General features: G+C 33.0%; 2 protein-coding genes across 3 annotated transcripts; one reads left to right on the top strand and one right to left on the bottom strand.

Annotated features, from left to right (window-relative positions):
• Nucleotides 1-318: 318 nt before the first annotated feature.
• Nucleotides 319-4,452, bottom strand: LOC133682786 (uncharacterized). The gene is made up of 13 exons (XM_062106306.1): nucleotides 4,100-4,452; nucleotides 3,788-3,959; nucleotides 3,574-3,654; nucleotides 3,322-3,404; nucleotides 3,122-3,237; nucleotides 2,906-3,016; nucleotides 2,627-2,736; nucleotides 2,069-2,381; nucleotides 1,912-1,989; nucleotides 1,765-1,815; nucleotides 1,558-1,647; nucleotides 923-1,000; nucleotides 319-636 (listed from the first exon to the last, which is right to left on the bottom strand). The coding sequence occupies exons 1-13, from the start codon at nucleotides 4,107-4,109 to the stop codon at nucleotides 586-588; spliced, it is 1,344 nt and encodes a 447-aa protein (XP_061962290.1). The 5' UTR covers nucleotides 4,110-4,452; the 3' UTR covers nucleotides 319-585.
• An 11,152-nt stretch (nucleotides 4,453-15,604) lies between these two features.
• Nucleotides 15,605-17,871, top strand: LOC133682560 (cyclin-D5-1-like). 2 transcript variants are annotated; one of them, XM_062105948.1, is made up of 5 exons: nucleotides 15,605-16,035; nucleotides 16,143-16,229; nucleotides 16,314-16,608; nucleotides 16,695-16,828; nucleotides 16,931-17,871. In XM_062105948.1, the coding sequence occupies exons 1-5, from the start codon at nucleotides 15,751-15,753 to the stop codon at nucleotides 17,069-17,071; spliced, it is 942 nt and encodes a 313-aa protein (XP_061961932.1). In that variant the 5' UTR covers nucleotides 15,605-15,750; the 3' UTR covers nucleotides 17,072-17,871. The 2 variants fall into 2 exon arrangements, with proteins under 2 accessions (XP_061961932.1, XP_061961933.1); XM_062105949.1 differs by lacking the exon at nucleotides 16,931-17,871 and having other exon boundaries at nucleotides 16,695-16,840.
• Nucleotides 17,872-18,496: the final 625 nt, after the last annotated feature.

The following is an 18,496-nucleotide window of genomic DNA, read 5'->3' on the forward strand; positions in this document are numbered from 1 at the left end:
TATTTTTTGTTTTGTTTTATTCTCCACAACCAAACAGAAAGAGAGAAAAACTTAGGTACTCTTTCCTTTTTTTATACCAAATGCTACTGCCTCCGACCAAATGCTTGAGACCCCGTCACTCCCAACAGATTAAAAAATTATGGTCCATGTTGACCACTAGATGCAGAATGGTATGAAAATCATACTGTTAAGATACATTCGAGTTTCATGCTTGCCTTCGTGCTCTCTGTAAATCTACGGAATATCTTTCGTTGCCCACTCGAGGAATACGAGCTCAACTTAGTTCTATCACATCAAACCTTTCTTAAAATCTTGATCTTCCGAATCATTAAACTTGGTATTCAAATCACATTCAGTAATTACAACCAGTTATTACACAGTACAACTACAAATAAAATGAATGATCTGATCAGTTGACTTGGGATACCAATAATCTGTGAATGTCGTCAAAAGCATAGCCTTCCCACAAAATCCATTTCCCTGTTCCCAAATTCATAAAAAATGACGGTAACATTAACCCTACAATCTGCTAAATTATTCCAGAGGATGTTCATCCTACAACGTCTAACAGCTAGACTGGATTCCTCACATATCTTCATCGCCCATGCCAACAGCAAAGTGCCCAACGTTTCTATCCTGGATAATCCAGGGAAGTGTACAGGTCAACAACTTTGGTAACGCAAAAGCAACTAATAATGTCAACGCAAAAAAAAGAAAGTGTCTAAAGACCAGAAAAATGTTTTTTCAAATGTTTTTTGCACCAGAAAAAAGGGACAGTTAAAAGTAAATGCCCAGAGAACAGAAGATAGTATAGAATAAAGCGCACTGGAGCATTAGTTTTTGAAATGTTCCTCGCATCAAAAGGAGCAGTGGTGACCAGAAAAGTACACACAATAACTATACTGAATGAAGAAGAACCAACCTTAGATAGCATCCGCTGCTTGTTCAGAAACTGGGTCCTGGCTTTATTTTGTATTGAGTTTGGCGACCGGAACATCCTCTGTAACAAGGAATGCATCTTATCAGTATCTTAAAACAAAACTAAGGCACTAAAAGAGAGGTCATCAATAAAAGTAAATGTCTCAATTTTACAGCCCTTGTTTTCCTCGCCATGATTTTCTTAGGAATAGTTTGTGTTCTAGGCGTGCTGAACAGTGCCTCAATTTGAGAGATTTGGAAGGGGAGAATTTTTCAAGACCGGAGACGGAGATTGCTATATTTGCAGCAACAAGAGAATGCAGATCTTAAATATGAACAAAAAGGTACATGAATCCATTAACAACCAATCATTATCATTACTATATAAAGGAAGTTTAGTTCAAACCATTACCAAGGTTTAGCACATCACTAACCAAATTTAACTTCAATCGAAAGAGATCAGCTAGTTTACCTAGGCAAATATCCAAAGTATCAGAACACACGTGCTGTACTGACACTTGAGATGAAGAAAAGTTTGGATGGTGCAGGCACAAGAAAATCTCACAATTGTAGGACAAATAAATAATTCCAGATTGAAGACTGTCATAGAAGGCCAAGTTGGAGAAGAGCATAACTGACCTTTTCACCGCTTGACATTTGATGTTCGACACCTAGGAGATGCTTCCTCTTGGGCGTGAACCCAAAAACAACTTGAAGGAATTCATTGTCCTATTTAAACAAAATCACTTGTTAATGGTATTAAAAAGCAATTGACACCAACAAAAAAAGTAAAGCGTCGCATAAGAAGCAAGAAGGACAGACAAAAGCAGGACCAAGAAAACCAACCTGCATGTGCTTAATAAACCCACCACCAAGAAAATGCTTCATGAAGTTCAACTGTTAAAAGAACTCGAATCAGAGTGCTTGAAAATCTTAAAACACAAACCAAAAACATGACCAGAAAGAAAAAATAATGATCAAAGAGAAAGAAACCTTTATAAGCTCAGACCATGTTGAAGTTTGTAACGAATCTCCTCCAATCTTCATTGAGATATCAGGAGCGTAGCCATCCTGGTAACATAAAAACTTAACATCAGAACAGAAGCACACGCAAACAGAAAGAGTCGGAAGGACAGGAATGAATTAATACCTCCAGGAACTCCAAAACATCCTTGAACAAGTTCCTCTGGCTGTTAAGATCCTTCTTAGCGGAACCTTTTCCACCAGCCTCGGCAGACAGGCTCCTAACTTGATTTAGGATTTTTGATTTCAGTCCTAGTATATGTGTATATCCTTCACGAGATTTATTTCCTTCTGGAACTGAGCCATCTGGGGTAGTCTTATTTTCAGTAGCAAACTTTTCAATACTTCCTGTCTCAAAAATTAAAGCTAGAGCTTCACCGGAAGCAATGCGTACAGATCTGTCATCCTTATCTAGCAGAGTAGAGAAATAAGAAATGTACCTGCATCAATGAAAGTAATGATCTTTATTGAAGTTTTACTTCGAAAACCATGACATGGGAACAGACAACTGTCTAGACAAGACTAACTATTTACCAACTCCTTCATCATGGACTGTGCAAATGGACTGGGGATGGATAAGTTAAATGACTATCTGATCAATTTCAGCGCACTTCACACTGATTATCATATAAAAGAAGACAAGAATAGAAAACGAGGTGGAAAATCAAATCAAAAGTTCACTTACTCTTGCCAATCTTTGGAGTTAAGGGAGCATCCATCCATGGTAGTCAAGATAAATGCCCAAGCAGACACCACTGCTGTTATTACAACTGCAGGGAGTTTGACAGCAACTACCTGAAAGTGAAATAGCAAAATTTATTTGTTGGTAGAACATAACCAATAACAACAGCATTGGACTGTTACTGCATGGGTTGAGGTCTTGAAATCAAGTAATTAAAGGATAGATGATAACATCATTAATATCACTGACACAAGAAAGCAAAGAATAAAAACAGATGCATACATTAGAACCTAGTTTAGGATGAAGCAATTGCCACATGATTTGCATTGATCGTTCAGTTTCCTCGGTCTTAGTTGCACCAACAAACGTCACAATAGCCAAACACTCCACTAACTGAAAATGACCACCCAGCAGAAAATAGAAGAGATTCGACGTCACAACAATTAGTGGAAACTGGAGAACATTTAAACTCTCAAAGATTTAGCAAATCATACATACCGATACAGTCTTCAAGGAATCAGACAGAGATTTAAGAGCTTGGGAAATAGGAATAACTGATTCTTCCAATATTTCATGTGCATTATCCCCAGAACCAACAGTCAGAGCCAATAATCCTACAACAACAACGTACTAAACTAATAAAAGTTGAAAATACAGGTAAAGGACAAAAGAGATGACAAGATGGGCTCGACACTAACCGATGGCATGACATGCTAGAGACATCTCTTTGCTAGAGCCCTTCTTAATGGAGTTAAGACACAGGTGTAGTAAAGTAGCAAATCTGAAGAAATAAACAAAACAAAATACATGTAAGAGCCTCGGGATGAACAACTATGACTAATGTCTTCACATAACAGCACAAACCCACCACAACATAAACCAAATCAATCAAACTAGGTAACCAACAACAACCCACTGCACATTACAACTATCTCTTAGCCAGTGCTTACTTCTTCTCAACAAATTGATGCTGCAAGTTGGTATTAAAAGCATCAATAATCGCTGCCAGAGCTTTCTCTCTTGTCGAACCCCTTCATCCACAAAACAACACCAACACCACCAATTCAGCTCAAGTTCAACGCAAAACAAAGAAACTACATTAATCACAAACACAAACCACCTAAAACCTAAATTTCAAAACCGAAGCACAACACCAACACAAACCTCTTCTCATACAAAGCATCTAGAGCTTGTTCTAGTAAACTATCTTTATCAACTTGAACCTCGTCGGTCCCCGACACCGACATAAGATCCGAACGGGCAGTCGACGATGAACTCACGCTACTATTTTCATCATCACTATCCAGCATCGCTTTATTTTTCCGCTGATTATTACCTGCACAAATTAAACCCTAAGTTTTTCCATCTCATGATAATAATAATTCAGTAATTGACCAAGAAAAACCCTAATTAGACAAGTCAAAAATTGAATTCAACAATAGAAGAGCGAGAGAGAGAGAGAGAGGAAGAACATACGCTTCCCCATCGCCGGCGGCGGTGAAATTTAATAAACCTAATTGAGAGAGGGTTGATAAATGAAACAAAATCTACTAAAAATCTGAAAAATAATAAGAGATCTTTGTGAAAATAAAAGCTGGGCAGATATAAATTGAACCAAGATTAGAAACCGAGACGGCGACGGATTTGAACTGATTAAGGATTTATCCATTAATTTACTTGAGGTAGATTTATATAAGAGAGCTAAAAATTATTTTTAGGGTGGAAAATAAAAATAGAGAGGAAATCTCTTTATCGAGTAGAGGAGGAGCCGAGGAGGATCTTAATGTTTTATTCGCATCGACTGGTGTAGAATATTCGAGCAGCGTGTTGTCAAGTGCAGCCAGTGAATTGTGTGGATTACTACGTGTTTTCGTCTCTACCGCGTGATTGGATGAGGTGGGGGCTGGAGTACATGGTTTCGTTCTTATCTGTTCACGTTCGGGTCTGACGTTAAAAAATTACAAGTTCCTGCGATCGTGGAAAGTGTTTGCGTGTGTTTTTTTTAATATTTTTTATTTAAAAATATATTAAAATAATTTTTATTATTTTTAATATTAATTTATTAAAATAAAAAAAAATTAATTTGAAGCTAACCCGTTAAAATAATTATGATATAATGTATTCATGATCTATGATTTAAAACTATTGGGTGATGTTTGGTAACTAAGAATGAAGTACCTGGAATGGAAATATATAACTTAATTTCTTAATATTAAGGTATTTGGCAACGAAATACGACTACAGATAGGGAATGAAAATAGACTTTTATTGTGGATTTAAGGGACTGTTTGGTTACGCCGTGTCCTATAGAGAATGAACATGGGGTGAAAGAAGAATTCAAAAATATCCTTAGCTTTTATTGTGAATTTGTGTACAGCTTGTGAAGCACTAGAAGAACCCAGTAGTAGCTTCGATATTTCATATCTGGAAAAACATTCGTATCAACCAGCTATGGCTTTAGGTAGGAGATTGTATCAGGCCCATTTCCAAGGAATAGGCCCACTCAAACTACTCCTGGCTCCTGGCCACTGAGGTCCGTAAAATCTAAGCCCATCATGCGAGTGGAAGTAGGGCCTTTCTGTTCCCGACGAAGACATTAGAGCATATCTTATCAAGGTGCCTTGTGATTTTTATCGAGAGTGTTACAATTACTATTTTGTTTTTTTTATTATTGTCAAGTTCATCTGGTTTTACGCAACACTATGGGATGGTCCTCGGTGAATTCCTCCCAGAAAAGACAGATGCAAAAGTAATTAAGCGTTTTGGTTAAATAAATAAAAAACAGACATAAAAAAATAAATTTGTTTTGAGAATAATTTTAAAGTGATTTTTTTATCTTTTGAAGTCTTGGATGGATTTTTATACAGTATTGATTTTCGATCCTTTGACCGGTGGCTATCCTGATGGCTGCTCCCAATCAAGCAATGATGAGTTGCTACTTAAATAAAGCAGACTTAGAAAGCATCTGGGAGACCCACTACTGGATAAAGGATAATAAATAATTGATTGATTTTTTATGAATTATTATCTTATGAATAAGAGAACTGCAGGATGGAAGGATCGAAATCATGTTGATTTATAAGAACAATGTGATGATCAAATTCATAAAAACTCTTCCTAAATGAATGAAATATTGAACTAGTGTTGATGTTGGTAGCCACTTGTTTTAGTTCTTGGTAGAGGAGAGTCTAGCTGGGAGAACGCTTCCCTTGAAGAAAAGAACGTGGTTGATTATTTGGTACATGATAGCCGACCCTGTCAGATAGGGTCCATGAATTATAATTGAATTGATATTTATTTATTTATTTATTTATTTATTTATATGATACCTGTGGCTTTACAACTCACATGCCCAGTTCACTGCAAGGAATTATAACTGAATTGTTATATACATGAAGCATGGAAATTGATGATGCCATGTTTTAATCTCTACTCAACAAGTGCTAGTGGCTGTAATTCATCTTCTTGTGACAGACTTCTTGTTGCAGTACGAGGAGTCACCAAAATGCCAGGACTTGTTTAGTGTGTTACTGGCAAGGTAGTAGTTTTTCGGTTGTGATTTAAAAATATATATTTAAAAAAAATTATAAATTTTATTTTTTTCTTGACTAAAGTTTTATAACAGAGTTTTTAGTATAAAACATATAAAATTATAATGTGTACTGATCAAACAAATATTTTTAAATTTATAATTAGGATAAAATAAAAACTGTTCTGTCGAAAAAAACATAATTTTAGAAGGTGTTTGGCATTACAGTCCAACTATACTTTTAAAAATCTTTGATTTTTTTGTTTTAAAATATTTTTTTTTGTTTTTATATTTTTTTGATGTGCTGGTGTTACAAATAAATTTAAATTTTTATATGTATATATATATACACACACTATTTTAATAAATTTTTAAGAAAAAAATATTTAGGAAAATGATATCATTACTCCAAATCAAAAAAAAATATGTAGTTGACTACAGACAACACATTCAAATCGATATCAATACAAGTGATGTTTTTCATGCCATTACTCGTATGGCTAAAAATGATGATTACGATTTGTTAGGTTAGCACGGTGCTCATGTATCACAACGAGATGCACAGAGAAATTAGATTTTTATATAAACACGTCATATAATTACCGACAAAGAGTATATGTTTTGGTACATGAGTATAACACAATTGATCATTACTCCAAATCCCGAGCATATTTCTCTGCTTAAACATATGTAGTACGATCAACATGTCAAGCAAATTAAAAAATACGTAGGTAATAAAGTCTTTTATGATTAATATATGTTAACCATTGAATTTTATGTATTTATATTTGAATTTATAATTAATATTTTATTAATATTAGATTGGATTCTTACCATGGGAGGGTCAAGAGACCACATTTTATCTCCATGCTATTGATGAAAAAAAATCACATCATAGTGTCCTAGTGATTTATTTGTCGTACTGGACTTAAAATATCTTGAGAGAGGCTAACTTGTGATGATGTCGTGGCAAATAATAAGGTCACTCAAGTAGGATCAAGAGCTGGATCCATTCATGCAACGACGTAAACATATAAAGATAAATGAGTTCTATTTGTATATTTTGGGATTACTTAGATATTATACTACTGAATTATTTTATATTCATTATGCATGCATGTTTGTTTGTTTGTTTTTATTTTTCTAGGGCTACTTGTGATTATGGAATATGAGAATATGTTGAGTTTATTTAGAATTTGTTAATTGTGGTTATTGTGGTTTTTTGCATGTTTTTTTAAGCGGTGTAAAATTTCAAAATAGTTTCTATATAGAGAAATTTTTGTCCAAATTTTGATAAAATAAAAAATATTTTAACTCTCTAAAATCACAAAGTAAATAAAATTTAAAATTAATGAAAACTATAGTTTTACAAAAAATTTCAGGCCTAAAATATGAAAATGACCTAGAATCTTACAATAGCCAAAATAATATGACTATTTTGGCTATTATCTAATTATTTTATAAAATATTCAGTTATTTTTTAAAATTATTCTCTTAAAAATATTATAGTTCAAAAACACAATATTAAATATCGTTAGTATGAACGTAACATGGTTATAAATCACGATATAAATCAAATATTATAATTTTAAACGATAATATTATTAAAATATCATATTTCTAGACTCTCAAACTATATAATTTTACCAAAAAGTTTTTTTTATCATTGTGTTATTTGAGTTATTTATTATATTTTAGGTGGGAAATAGACGGATTTATCCCAAATAAAAGCACCATGTGAGCACGCTGCCCCAGGGGGGCTTTGCGTAGCAGGGGAGTAAGTTTCCAAGGGGATCGGGTCAAGGCAGTCAAAACATTGGGAATCGAACTCCTATTCCCTGACCTTGCCTGTGGCATCTATCTAGGTAAAAGATTAGCAGAAGTTTTTGTTGAAAGAGATGGCCGACTCTGGGAGTTCTCAAGGATTAGGTGTTCGTGGGGCACAACTCCCTTCCTTGTGTGTCAGAAAATTCAAGACATCTGCCACAATGCTGATCACCATTCTGTTCTCTTCCGGGCACCATTACTTGTTGGTTGTTATTTACTACGACAGCACTTTCAGTTTCCCATTTCCAAATTCTATAATTTGTTGACCACCCTTTGTTTTTGCGTCACGGCTTCTTATTTGTCGTAGGGTAGATGTTTTTATTTTTTATATAAAAAAATTATATTTAAATTTAATAGAAGACATTGTAAACATTATTTAATTATTAATTTTTAGTGGGGGGGGGGGGGTTATACTCTGTAAAAAAAAAATCATGATAATTAATTTTTAATGGAAGATTTTTAAGCCCCATGATAATACTTAAAAAGGTTAGAAGCTCTCACTCTTAAATAAAATCTATAATAGTTTAGAAATTTCTAAATATAAGTTTACTCCTTTTGGATTTCACATAACCATTTAAATTTTTTTATAAATGATGGGCATAGTATCCTCAAATCTCTTCAAATTTTTTCAAGTATGGATTATTGATATTTTATGTATGGAAGAATTTCTTTCAGTCCAAATGTATATTTTTTTCAGGCTTACACCCCTTTTTATATGAGCAAAACTCACCTCTATACCTGAATTAGGAGATTAATTAAATTATTCGCATATTATTATATTGCAAAGATTAGGGGGCTGCTAATGAACCTAGATTTAATCAGTATATATTTATATATCTTTATCAAAAAATATTAGATAAAAAAATATACATGTATAATTTTTCTGAATTATTAGATGCGTTAGGCTAGTATGTGTCACACCAAACATGTCCTAGTGGAGACGTGCTGGGTCCGACTCTAGCCAGACCCAGTTATAACTGGGCTTGACAGTGCATCAAGCCTAGGCATGGTGGGTCTAGCACCCGACCCAGTCATGAATGGGCTTAGTAGTGCTCCTGGGTCAAACACGCAGAGATGATTGGGTCTAAATACCATTAATTCTATAAATGTTAATATATAATCTTAGAGAAATTATTTTTCAACAAATAATCTTAATTAAACAAATATATACTCCACCAATATCATTAGATGATTAAATTCTATCATGGCCAATCATGTCTATATTTTTTAGTTAGATAAAATAAGTGAAATATAACTCACAATACAACTTAAAATATTATAAAATAAAATTACACTCCATTTCTTCTCTAAAAAAACAAAACTCATAAATTATAAATACAATATAAATCCTTTTGCATTTGCGTTTGCGTTTGTCATCACTTTAAATTAGCAAAGCACATACAGACCTCATGCCAGGTTGAGCACACCATTAAACTTTTTTTATTCATGTTTTTGCTGGGAGAGATGCATGCCAGGTCTCCTCGCACCAAATCCAAAAAACTTTCGGACTGGTGTTGAATCCGTCGATCCCTTTGACATCATATAAATGGATGATATATTTTTCTTCTTGGGTCCATTATTGTCATCATAATAAATAGTGATATGGATTGATAGCTCGCAATATTAAGGAAAAGCCTCTGTGTTAGGTACATTTTTCAAGTGCATAGCCGCATAAAACGCCCCTTAAAAGGTCTCGTTAGGTGCCGTGGCAATACATGCAGGGCTCGCTTTAGAGGGGAAATTGTTGCCTCTTTGAAGAACGATGTTGCTAAAGGTGCGGGAGGGGGACATGCTGCTCTTTCCGGCTTCACTGGGTCCAGTCCCAATGCACCCTCAAAGTGGAGGAGACAGCAGATAAAAGAGCCCTTCCTTGCCTTCTATGTTTATCAAATAAATATAATAAAGTCCTCCTTATAATTATGAGGACTTTCATATCTAATCTATCTCACATGAATAAGTAATATTACAATGATTATAAAAATAATTATATCAATTTTTTAACGTCTAATGTGATAAGCAATATTGTAATTGTAACCAAAATCAACATAATACCACTAAAAAATATATATATTTATAATAAAAAAATTTAATAAATTATAAGGCAATTTTATCCTAGGTACATCGAAGAAATAAAAAAAATATAGAGGACTGTTCAATTACACTGCTAAATCTCGACGAGTCAAGTCTATTGAATAATAATAAATAAATAAATAAATAAAACAATAGCAACATGCCTAGTGCTTATCTATGGAATTAGTGCTCTGACAATGATGATGAAATAGTAGAAAATAAATGGTCGGGAGTGTGACAAAGGGACTCCATTGATTTAATTTTTCAATCTATTGCTAGCTAGAGTGACAGTCAAGTACTCAGTGATATGAATATCCCATTAATGAAAAGGTAAATAAAAGAAGCAATAATGAAATTAAAAAGCATGAACACATCCATTTAACACAAAAGTTAAAAAATATCAAAATTTAAATAATATAAATTATATTTTAAAATTTATCTAACCATTTCAGTTATTGAGTTGAGATGATTTTTTAAAATGATATTAGAGCTTTGATGACCAAGCGGTCACGAGTTCGAATCTCACTATCCCTATTTATTTGATAAAAATTAAGTATAAGGTAAAGTGAGTTTATACAAGTTTCAAGCCCAAAAAGCTTTCACTTGAAAGAATATGTTAAAGAATAATACAAATCATATCTTGGACCCTCACCTAACAGCTTAAGTTATTGAGTTGAGATGATTTTTTGACAATCCGCTCATTAAATTCATACTTTTTTAGGTTTTTTATAAGTTATTTTTTAATATTTTCTTCGTATAACATAACATATAAAATAGTTGAATTTTCTTTATTATTTGGCTGGGAATATTTTTTTTATTATTTTCATTATTTTCTTTATAATTTCAATTGATTTATTTATTTATTTTAATTTTCCTAGGATAGTTTAATTTTCTATCTCTATCATTGAACCTTGATGGTAATATTTAGGAGTGGACTCCACTCCCAATTCTCAACTTTGGATAAAATCATAGTTATGATCTTATATTATGATCTTAAATCATAGATAAAATATTGTTTTGATAATTTATAAATTCAATAATAATAACTTGCCATGAAAAAGTAGATACGAATTGTAGCTAGAACCGACTTCGTTAAATAAACTTAACCGAAATAAGATTCTAAGTCTAATTAAAAAAAAATCAGAAAATAACTAAAAAATAAAGAAAAAACTAAAAGCACAATCTTCCAGACCTTCTTTTTACAATCTTAGCTAGTTAAAGTAAGATAATTGATTATGGAATTAAATTCATAAAATTTAAGCACGATTTAATTAAGAGTTGTGCTTGTTTATGTTAGAATGCTTGTTTGACCTATATAGACTTTTTATTAAATTTCTTCGTTTTCTTTTAGATCCACACACACACTTGAAGGTAAAAGATGGTGAAACGAACAATTTACACCAAATTTAGTTGGTAATTTGTGGAATTTTCTAGGCTGTTGTTTCCTCAAACTCAATTTATTTTTTCTTTCGAGAAGAAGCCTGTCATGATCCCAACTACTGGGGACTGATTTTGAGCTTTTTCTTTACGAGTAGAGACCCGGCAAACAGAACGAGCAGCGATGTCCCTCTGGGTTCTATGTAAAAGCCATGGACCCTGGAGACGAAAAACCAAGCTTTGTATTGTCATTCAATGTTGTGGATAGGCAGTGCAGCTGGAAAAGAAAGTGATTCTCGATCGACCCCACTTTTAGTTTTTTCAGCTATTCTTTTCAAGATCTCATAATAATATAAATTATTTACTGAAATTTAATTAAAATATTTAAATTGAGACAGGTAATTGGTATAATATTTTATTTTTATTAATCAATTGATTATACGTTTAAATCTTATAGTTTTTTTTTTATTGAGATAATTTTTCCCATGTTTTATATAATCAAAAGAACTTTTAATAGTCATCACTTGACAAAATAAGACATAATAATGCCGAAGTATTTACTACAGAAAGCACAAAGAACATTAAATTCTGAATTTTGGTGTTCGCGAAATTCATATTCATTGTAATGTAAGGGTTGAGGTTAGAGGGTTGAATTCTAAAATGAATAATGGCGGCCTTCCAATGAAAATAATATTTTTTAGAAGTATTTATGATTTGAAAATATATTAAAATAATTTTTTTATTTTGACATTAATACATTAAAATAATTATAAAATAATAATTTAATATTTTTTTAATTAAAATACACTTATAAAATGCTTCTAAATGCATAAATTACCACATTCATAAACACTTATCAGTTTAAAACCTGCAATGAAATAGCTCATTAAAAAACACAGTGTGTTCGTGCTAGGAAATACAGCCAAGCACTAGCCAAAAGGAAAAATTACTATAAAAAAAAACAATCAAAACTCAAATATCTACAATTAAAATAACAAGAATAATGACCATAGTATATTTACATGGTAGAAAAGAGAAATAAAAAAAGAAAAAGGGTCATAAAAAATACACCGGTCATATTTGAAACACATGTATCACTTATAATGAAAGAGAATACGATTATGAATAATGTAAGACAATGAACAACTGTTTTTGACAATAAAAAATTATTGCACGCACTGTTCAAAATGTGCAGCAGTTGCAACATGATGACTCGATTTTTGCATGCGTTAGCAGCTTTTTAAATAAAAAATTATTATTTTAATGGTAACTTATATAATTACCCTCACCCAAACTTATAATGAAAAAAAAAATGTATTAAAAAACCAAAATACATTTGACAACAATGAATTAAATATCTTGCATCTATGAGTACATATGTAATTCTATTATGTATAAAAAATAAAAATACCTAAATACCCTCACATGACACCGCTTAATTTTATTTTTTTGCTCCTCGAAATATTTTGGTTATTTTATTATTTATAAAACATTAAATAAACAAAAATATCCTTAAACAAACCAACAATGACTCATAAATCATATAAAAATACTGAAATACTCGTAATCTAAAGGCATTTATTTTTTCACGAGAACGACAAAACAGCCACCACATTATAGTGATCTGTACCTTGCAAGGAATACTTGATTGGCTCGTCTTTGGCTAAGGGCAGTTCAAGTATGCTGACTTAAAAATAGAGTTGATAGAACAAATATATATATAAAAAAACATAAATGTGTTTAATTAGAGAGTTAAACACATAAAATAAATTTATATTTAACACAATTTTAGAATTAATTTCTATTTTTTCAAAATAAAAATGCTAGGAAAACACATTCCCTCTGTCCCGGCTATCTTTTTATCCAAATCCGTAACCAAACACAAGAAAGGAAAGGGCAAGTTGGATCTACAATCAGGTGTGGCTGCGACCCGATAGCTTCCCAGTCAAAGCAAAACCAGTGACAACGTATTAAAAAACGAACCCATGGAGCCATCCTCACAGTGCTGTTTAAACTCTAAACAACTGGCCAGAAAGACAAAACAAGATTCCACGGAGACTTTCATGGGGGGGATGCATAAGGTAAGACACGAACAGAGGCATACAATACCATTCCAGCCCAGAGACACTTTTTAAATCACACTGAACACTGGTGGTTTACAGTGATTAGTATTTTTTACTCGATTATCGAAGCTGGAGAATAAAAGAGGTATGTGGGCACAGTCAAAGAAATAGATTAGAATTTGTTGGAGCAATTAAAGACTGTAAGAGATAACATATGATATGCTACAATGAAGTCATAAAGTGAGGTTCCAGTAAATTTTTTAAGGCTAATTAGACTTTGAATCCCGTGTCATCTTTTGATTTTACTACACCGTCAAGAAGGGCAATTTTGCCTGTATATGCTGCCCTAGACTCCACATGATGAAATAATTATTTCTAACAATTTAGGGTTGCTTGAGAATTTGACGAGGAATAATTGAAATTGTGTGTTATTTTCTTCATGGTTTTGAAAGTATTTGGTTACCATAAACAAAGGAAGTTGCATTTCCCTTTTCTTAAGTAACCACGTGTGTTTTGCTCGGTGCTTGACCAAACTTAAAAATATTAGATATAATAGTTTTATTAAACACATATATATTCAGATTTGATGTCTTAGAATCATTAATCCATGTAAAATCGGTAATATATCTTTTAATTTAATGGTAAAATTATGTTGAACAATTTAATAATTATTAGCATATACAAAAAAAAAAACATTCAAGTTAAAAGAATTAAATTAACATTAAAAAATAAATTAATATTTAAGGTGTTGTTTAACTATTATTGATAGTCAGAAAAGAGTTCTTTTTATTTTAAAAATATAAAAATTAACTTTAAATAGTCTCAAGATATAAATTTATCCTTTTATTTTGTATTCTTCCATTTAACCAAGATGTATTTTTGTTATTATTTTTATCTCAAGATACTAATCAAAACACAATTTAAACTTTTTAAAAAATCCTATTAAATATAAGGAAATATTTCTTTTCATGGGACCGTCAAACTTAACATGTATTTAGTGTTGTAATAATTTTTACTAATATAATTTAAAAAAAAACCCGTAAATTATAGCTTTTATTTATTCAATATTAAAAGAAAAAGTTTTTAGTGGGATTGATATAAAATCACGGTGGGTATTGACGTATTGACGAACCAAGTGCTTTCAAACATGCATCGGAATAAAATACAAATCCACATCACATAAATTTCCATCTTTTCAACCCTAAATTTCTAATCCTCCGAGCCCATTAAAGTGCGTGGAGTGAATTTTTCTACATGTGATTCCTACTCTAGTTAGACTAATGCAATCCGAATGCCTTTTTGACGAGTCTTCTTAGCCACGAGGACTAATTGTGTATCCTTCTGCAAGGATCAGGAGAGATATTTCACTCTGTAAAGCACACCATGATGAAGTCGATCACACAAGAGAAACAACTCCCCAGCCAATCACTAAAGATCAACGTGCAATTCTCAGGCACCAATACCCGCTGTATGGTACCCGCCTGACAAGTGACAACCCCCCCATCTTCTCTCCATCTGGCCGTGAAGCCCACGCTCTCGACATTCACGTACCATCCACCAAAGACCACCACCACCCTTCTCTTCCAAAAGTCCAAAAACTGCTCCCTCCCTTTCCCACAAGAGTAGAGGTATTTTTAGTTCGTCTATTTAGCAAAACTAAATCCTTTCCGGTTCTTAAATCCGACCCGATATCCTAATTTTTTGAAGCGGTTTAACAGTTTTTTAATGTGATTTCTAGTTGATTTTTTCTATGATTATATAATTTTAAAAAATATATTTTTAATTAAAAATATATTTTTAAAAATCATCATGTATTACATTACTAAAAACACACTAGATTAGAATTTTAGTTAAATTTAACAAGATATTTACCAAATAAAACTTAATTAATTTGATTAAACTCAATTCAAATTTGATTGATTTAATATAATAAAGAAAAAACAAAACACTTTTTTTAACCAGAAATCTTTACAAATTAATGTGAAAAAAATAATCATAAAAACATAATTTAATATCTTTTTAAAAATAAATTCTCTCAATAATTAATATTAACACAATCCGTTAATGGGATAAAATCTAGAAGATATATACAATGTCACAGAACAAACACAAACACCCACATTTTCTCTCTTTCAACAGACAACCGTTAAAACAGTAGCCAACACTTTCGCACCTCATCTCCATCTCCTTTTATCAAGAACCTTGGTCAAACTTCATTTTCTTCACTTCACAAGTCATGCGTTTGGGAGTTAATTTTACGCATGCTCTCAGCATGCAATGAAATAAAGAAAATGGCAGACGAATCTTTATCTCCCGGTGATCTTTTTTGTTATGAAGATTTTCTTGGTGAATTGGCAGTAGCAGATGAAGATGATACATACATTGATATTACAAGGACTTATGTTGGTGACCCAGATTCGGAAGACGAGTATTTGACGTTGTTGGCTAATCGAGAGCCTCATCAAGGTTTTAATGCTAATGAAACTTTGGTTCTTGATGCCTCGTTTAGAACTGCCCGCTTGGAAGCTATTACATGGATTCTCAGAGTTAGTGCCTCTTGATTTCTTTTCTTTCAAATTGTTATTCATGCTTGATCTTTAAGTTTTGTGAAGATTAAGACATTTCTGTTTTCTTTTGTTGGATTTTAATGCAGACAAGAAAAAACTTTGGTTTTCATTTTCATACCGCATACTTGTCAATGATATATTTTGATCGGTTCCTTTCAAGCCGTTTCATTGATGTAAGTCTTCTGAATTAGAAAGTTTCAATTGAGTATCCATTCTTCTACTTGTGGTTCATTGTTTCTTGTTTCTTGGTATCGCAGAGAAATTATACTAGGGTAGTTAGCTTGATATCTGTAGGCTGTATTTCTTTGGCCGCAAAGATGGAGGAGGTACGAGTACCCTCTTTACCACAGCTTCAAACAGAAGGAGTTACATTTGAAAGCACAAATGTTGAAAGAGTAGAACTTGGAATACTGAGTACATTACAATGGAGAATGAACTATGCAACTCCCTTCGCTTTTCTTCGCTATTTCATAATAAAATTCTCCAGGCAGGATTCTCCACCAAGGGAAACGGTATCTAGGACCGTGCAATCCATTTTGGCTTTAATGAGAGGTAATGTGCCTTTAGATTCATCCTTTAATTACTTCTTTCTTTGCATTGATTATGGTATACATTGATGTAAAGTATGTTATATGCAGAGATACATTTGATGAGCCATCGACCTTCGGTTATAGCAGCGGCTGCCACATTAGTGGTATTAAATAACAGCTTAACAAGAACCACATTGGAGACCCAGATGAATTCAATTGCTTATCCAGGATTTCTTAATATTGTGAGTGATTAATTTGTTGGCTTTCTTTAGAAATATCCTTTCTTCCTATAATTAGACGAATCTGTTGACCTTGGACTTCTTCTTGGCCTTTTTGTGTCACAGGAAGAGGTGTTTCAATGTTACAATCTACTGCAGCAATTAGATGTGGAAAACCTTCACACACCAAGAAATGTAAATTCGGCTAGTAGGAGTAATGACATCAAGAGACGAAGACTTCAATTTGATAATGATGGCCCTGCTTAAAATCAAGGGTAACTGAATGAAACACTTAGATAGAGGAAAAGATTGTTTGTGATACTTAGATAGAGGAAAATATTGTTTGTGATATGATTTTTCTTAATGATTTTGTTCTTTGCCTATGGATATAATTCGGAGTTGATTGAAACTGTCTCCTCAAGAAGCAACCGAAGAAAGGAGACACAGAGAAAGGAAAAGGAGAAAAAGGCAACACTCTGGGTTGCATATAGTAAAAGCTGATAGTGTTGTTAGTAGACCAATGCCATAAGGTGGAAAGAAGATTAGAGGGCAGGGGAAAGGTCTAGAAGACTGCTTGTTAAAAAGTTGCTTCATATGCTTACTCACATGTTCAATTCTTTTTTGCATAATTTTTTGGTCATTTTAACTTTTCTATCTGGGTTTGGGTTTATAATGTCTCTTGCAACCCTACCTTTTGATGGGATGCTTTCTTGTGTCTTTGAAAAGGCTGATAGCAGATTGAGGGCTTGTGATATGAGCTTGGGGGGGGGGGAGCTAGTTCTGTTTGTGTGGTTTGATGAAACAGTGCCGCATGCTAGCCATCAGAAAAGCAGTGTAAAGGTGGATGTGATTGCATTTGCTTGAATGTTTGGGGGTTGCCTTTCATAGCGGGGCCTGCTTTATTTCTCTCTGAAGCCCCGTTGGCTTTATTGAAGTTTGAGAGGGGTCATCAGACCCAAAAGGAATTTCCATGTTTGTGATTATACATTGATGGAACAGGTTTTCGCGCCTGTAAACTACATTTTCCCAAGTCATTTTAAGTTCCAATACTGATATTATTGCTGTGATTGTTATGGCTTTTCTAGTGATGGTACTTGATGCTGGTTCTGTAACCAAACATACTCGTCTCAGCAAGGAAAAGGTTCTTTTATGCTCTTTTGGTTCTACTGATGCTTACCTGAATCCGAAACTGCATTCACCATGGATTTAACATTGTTGTTGGTGTAGGAAGTTCAGCCCAAATTGTGGGCTAGAACCCTAATCAGATTCACAATCGATAACTAATCTCATTTTGTTTTTTTACGCTAACCAGCTAGTATAGAGTTCATTTGTCTGCCGCGTTTCAAACTGTGTTTAGAATGAAAGAACATAAAAAAATAGTGCCTTTTCATTTCAATTACAATTTCGACCGTGTCATTACCGCTTAGACAAGCATAGCATAAACAGGTAGCCTCCCTTCCTTTCATGGCAAAGCGAGTGTGGCGTAATGTATGATAGGCACAAGCAGCCGTCGTGATCTGTGATAGTAAACTTGCTTAGCTTTGAAATATGAAGAGAATAGAGCTACCCAGAAACCAAGTAATCATCGTCGATTTTTCTCAAAAAAGATATAGAAGAAAAGGCCAGTCGTTTTTCTTGTATGGTCTTGACTGAAACCAGAGACGAGTGCAGATTTGGTTGACGTCTCCGGAG

The sequence above is a fragment of the Populus nigra genome, chromosome 2 (genome assembly GCF_951802175.1).
Source record: "Populus nigra chromosome 2, ddPopNigr1.1, whole genome shotgun sequence".
Taxonomy (NCBI): domain Eukaryota; kingdom Viridiplantae; phylum Streptophyta; class Magnoliopsida; order Malpighiales; family Salicaceae; genus Populus; species Populus nigra.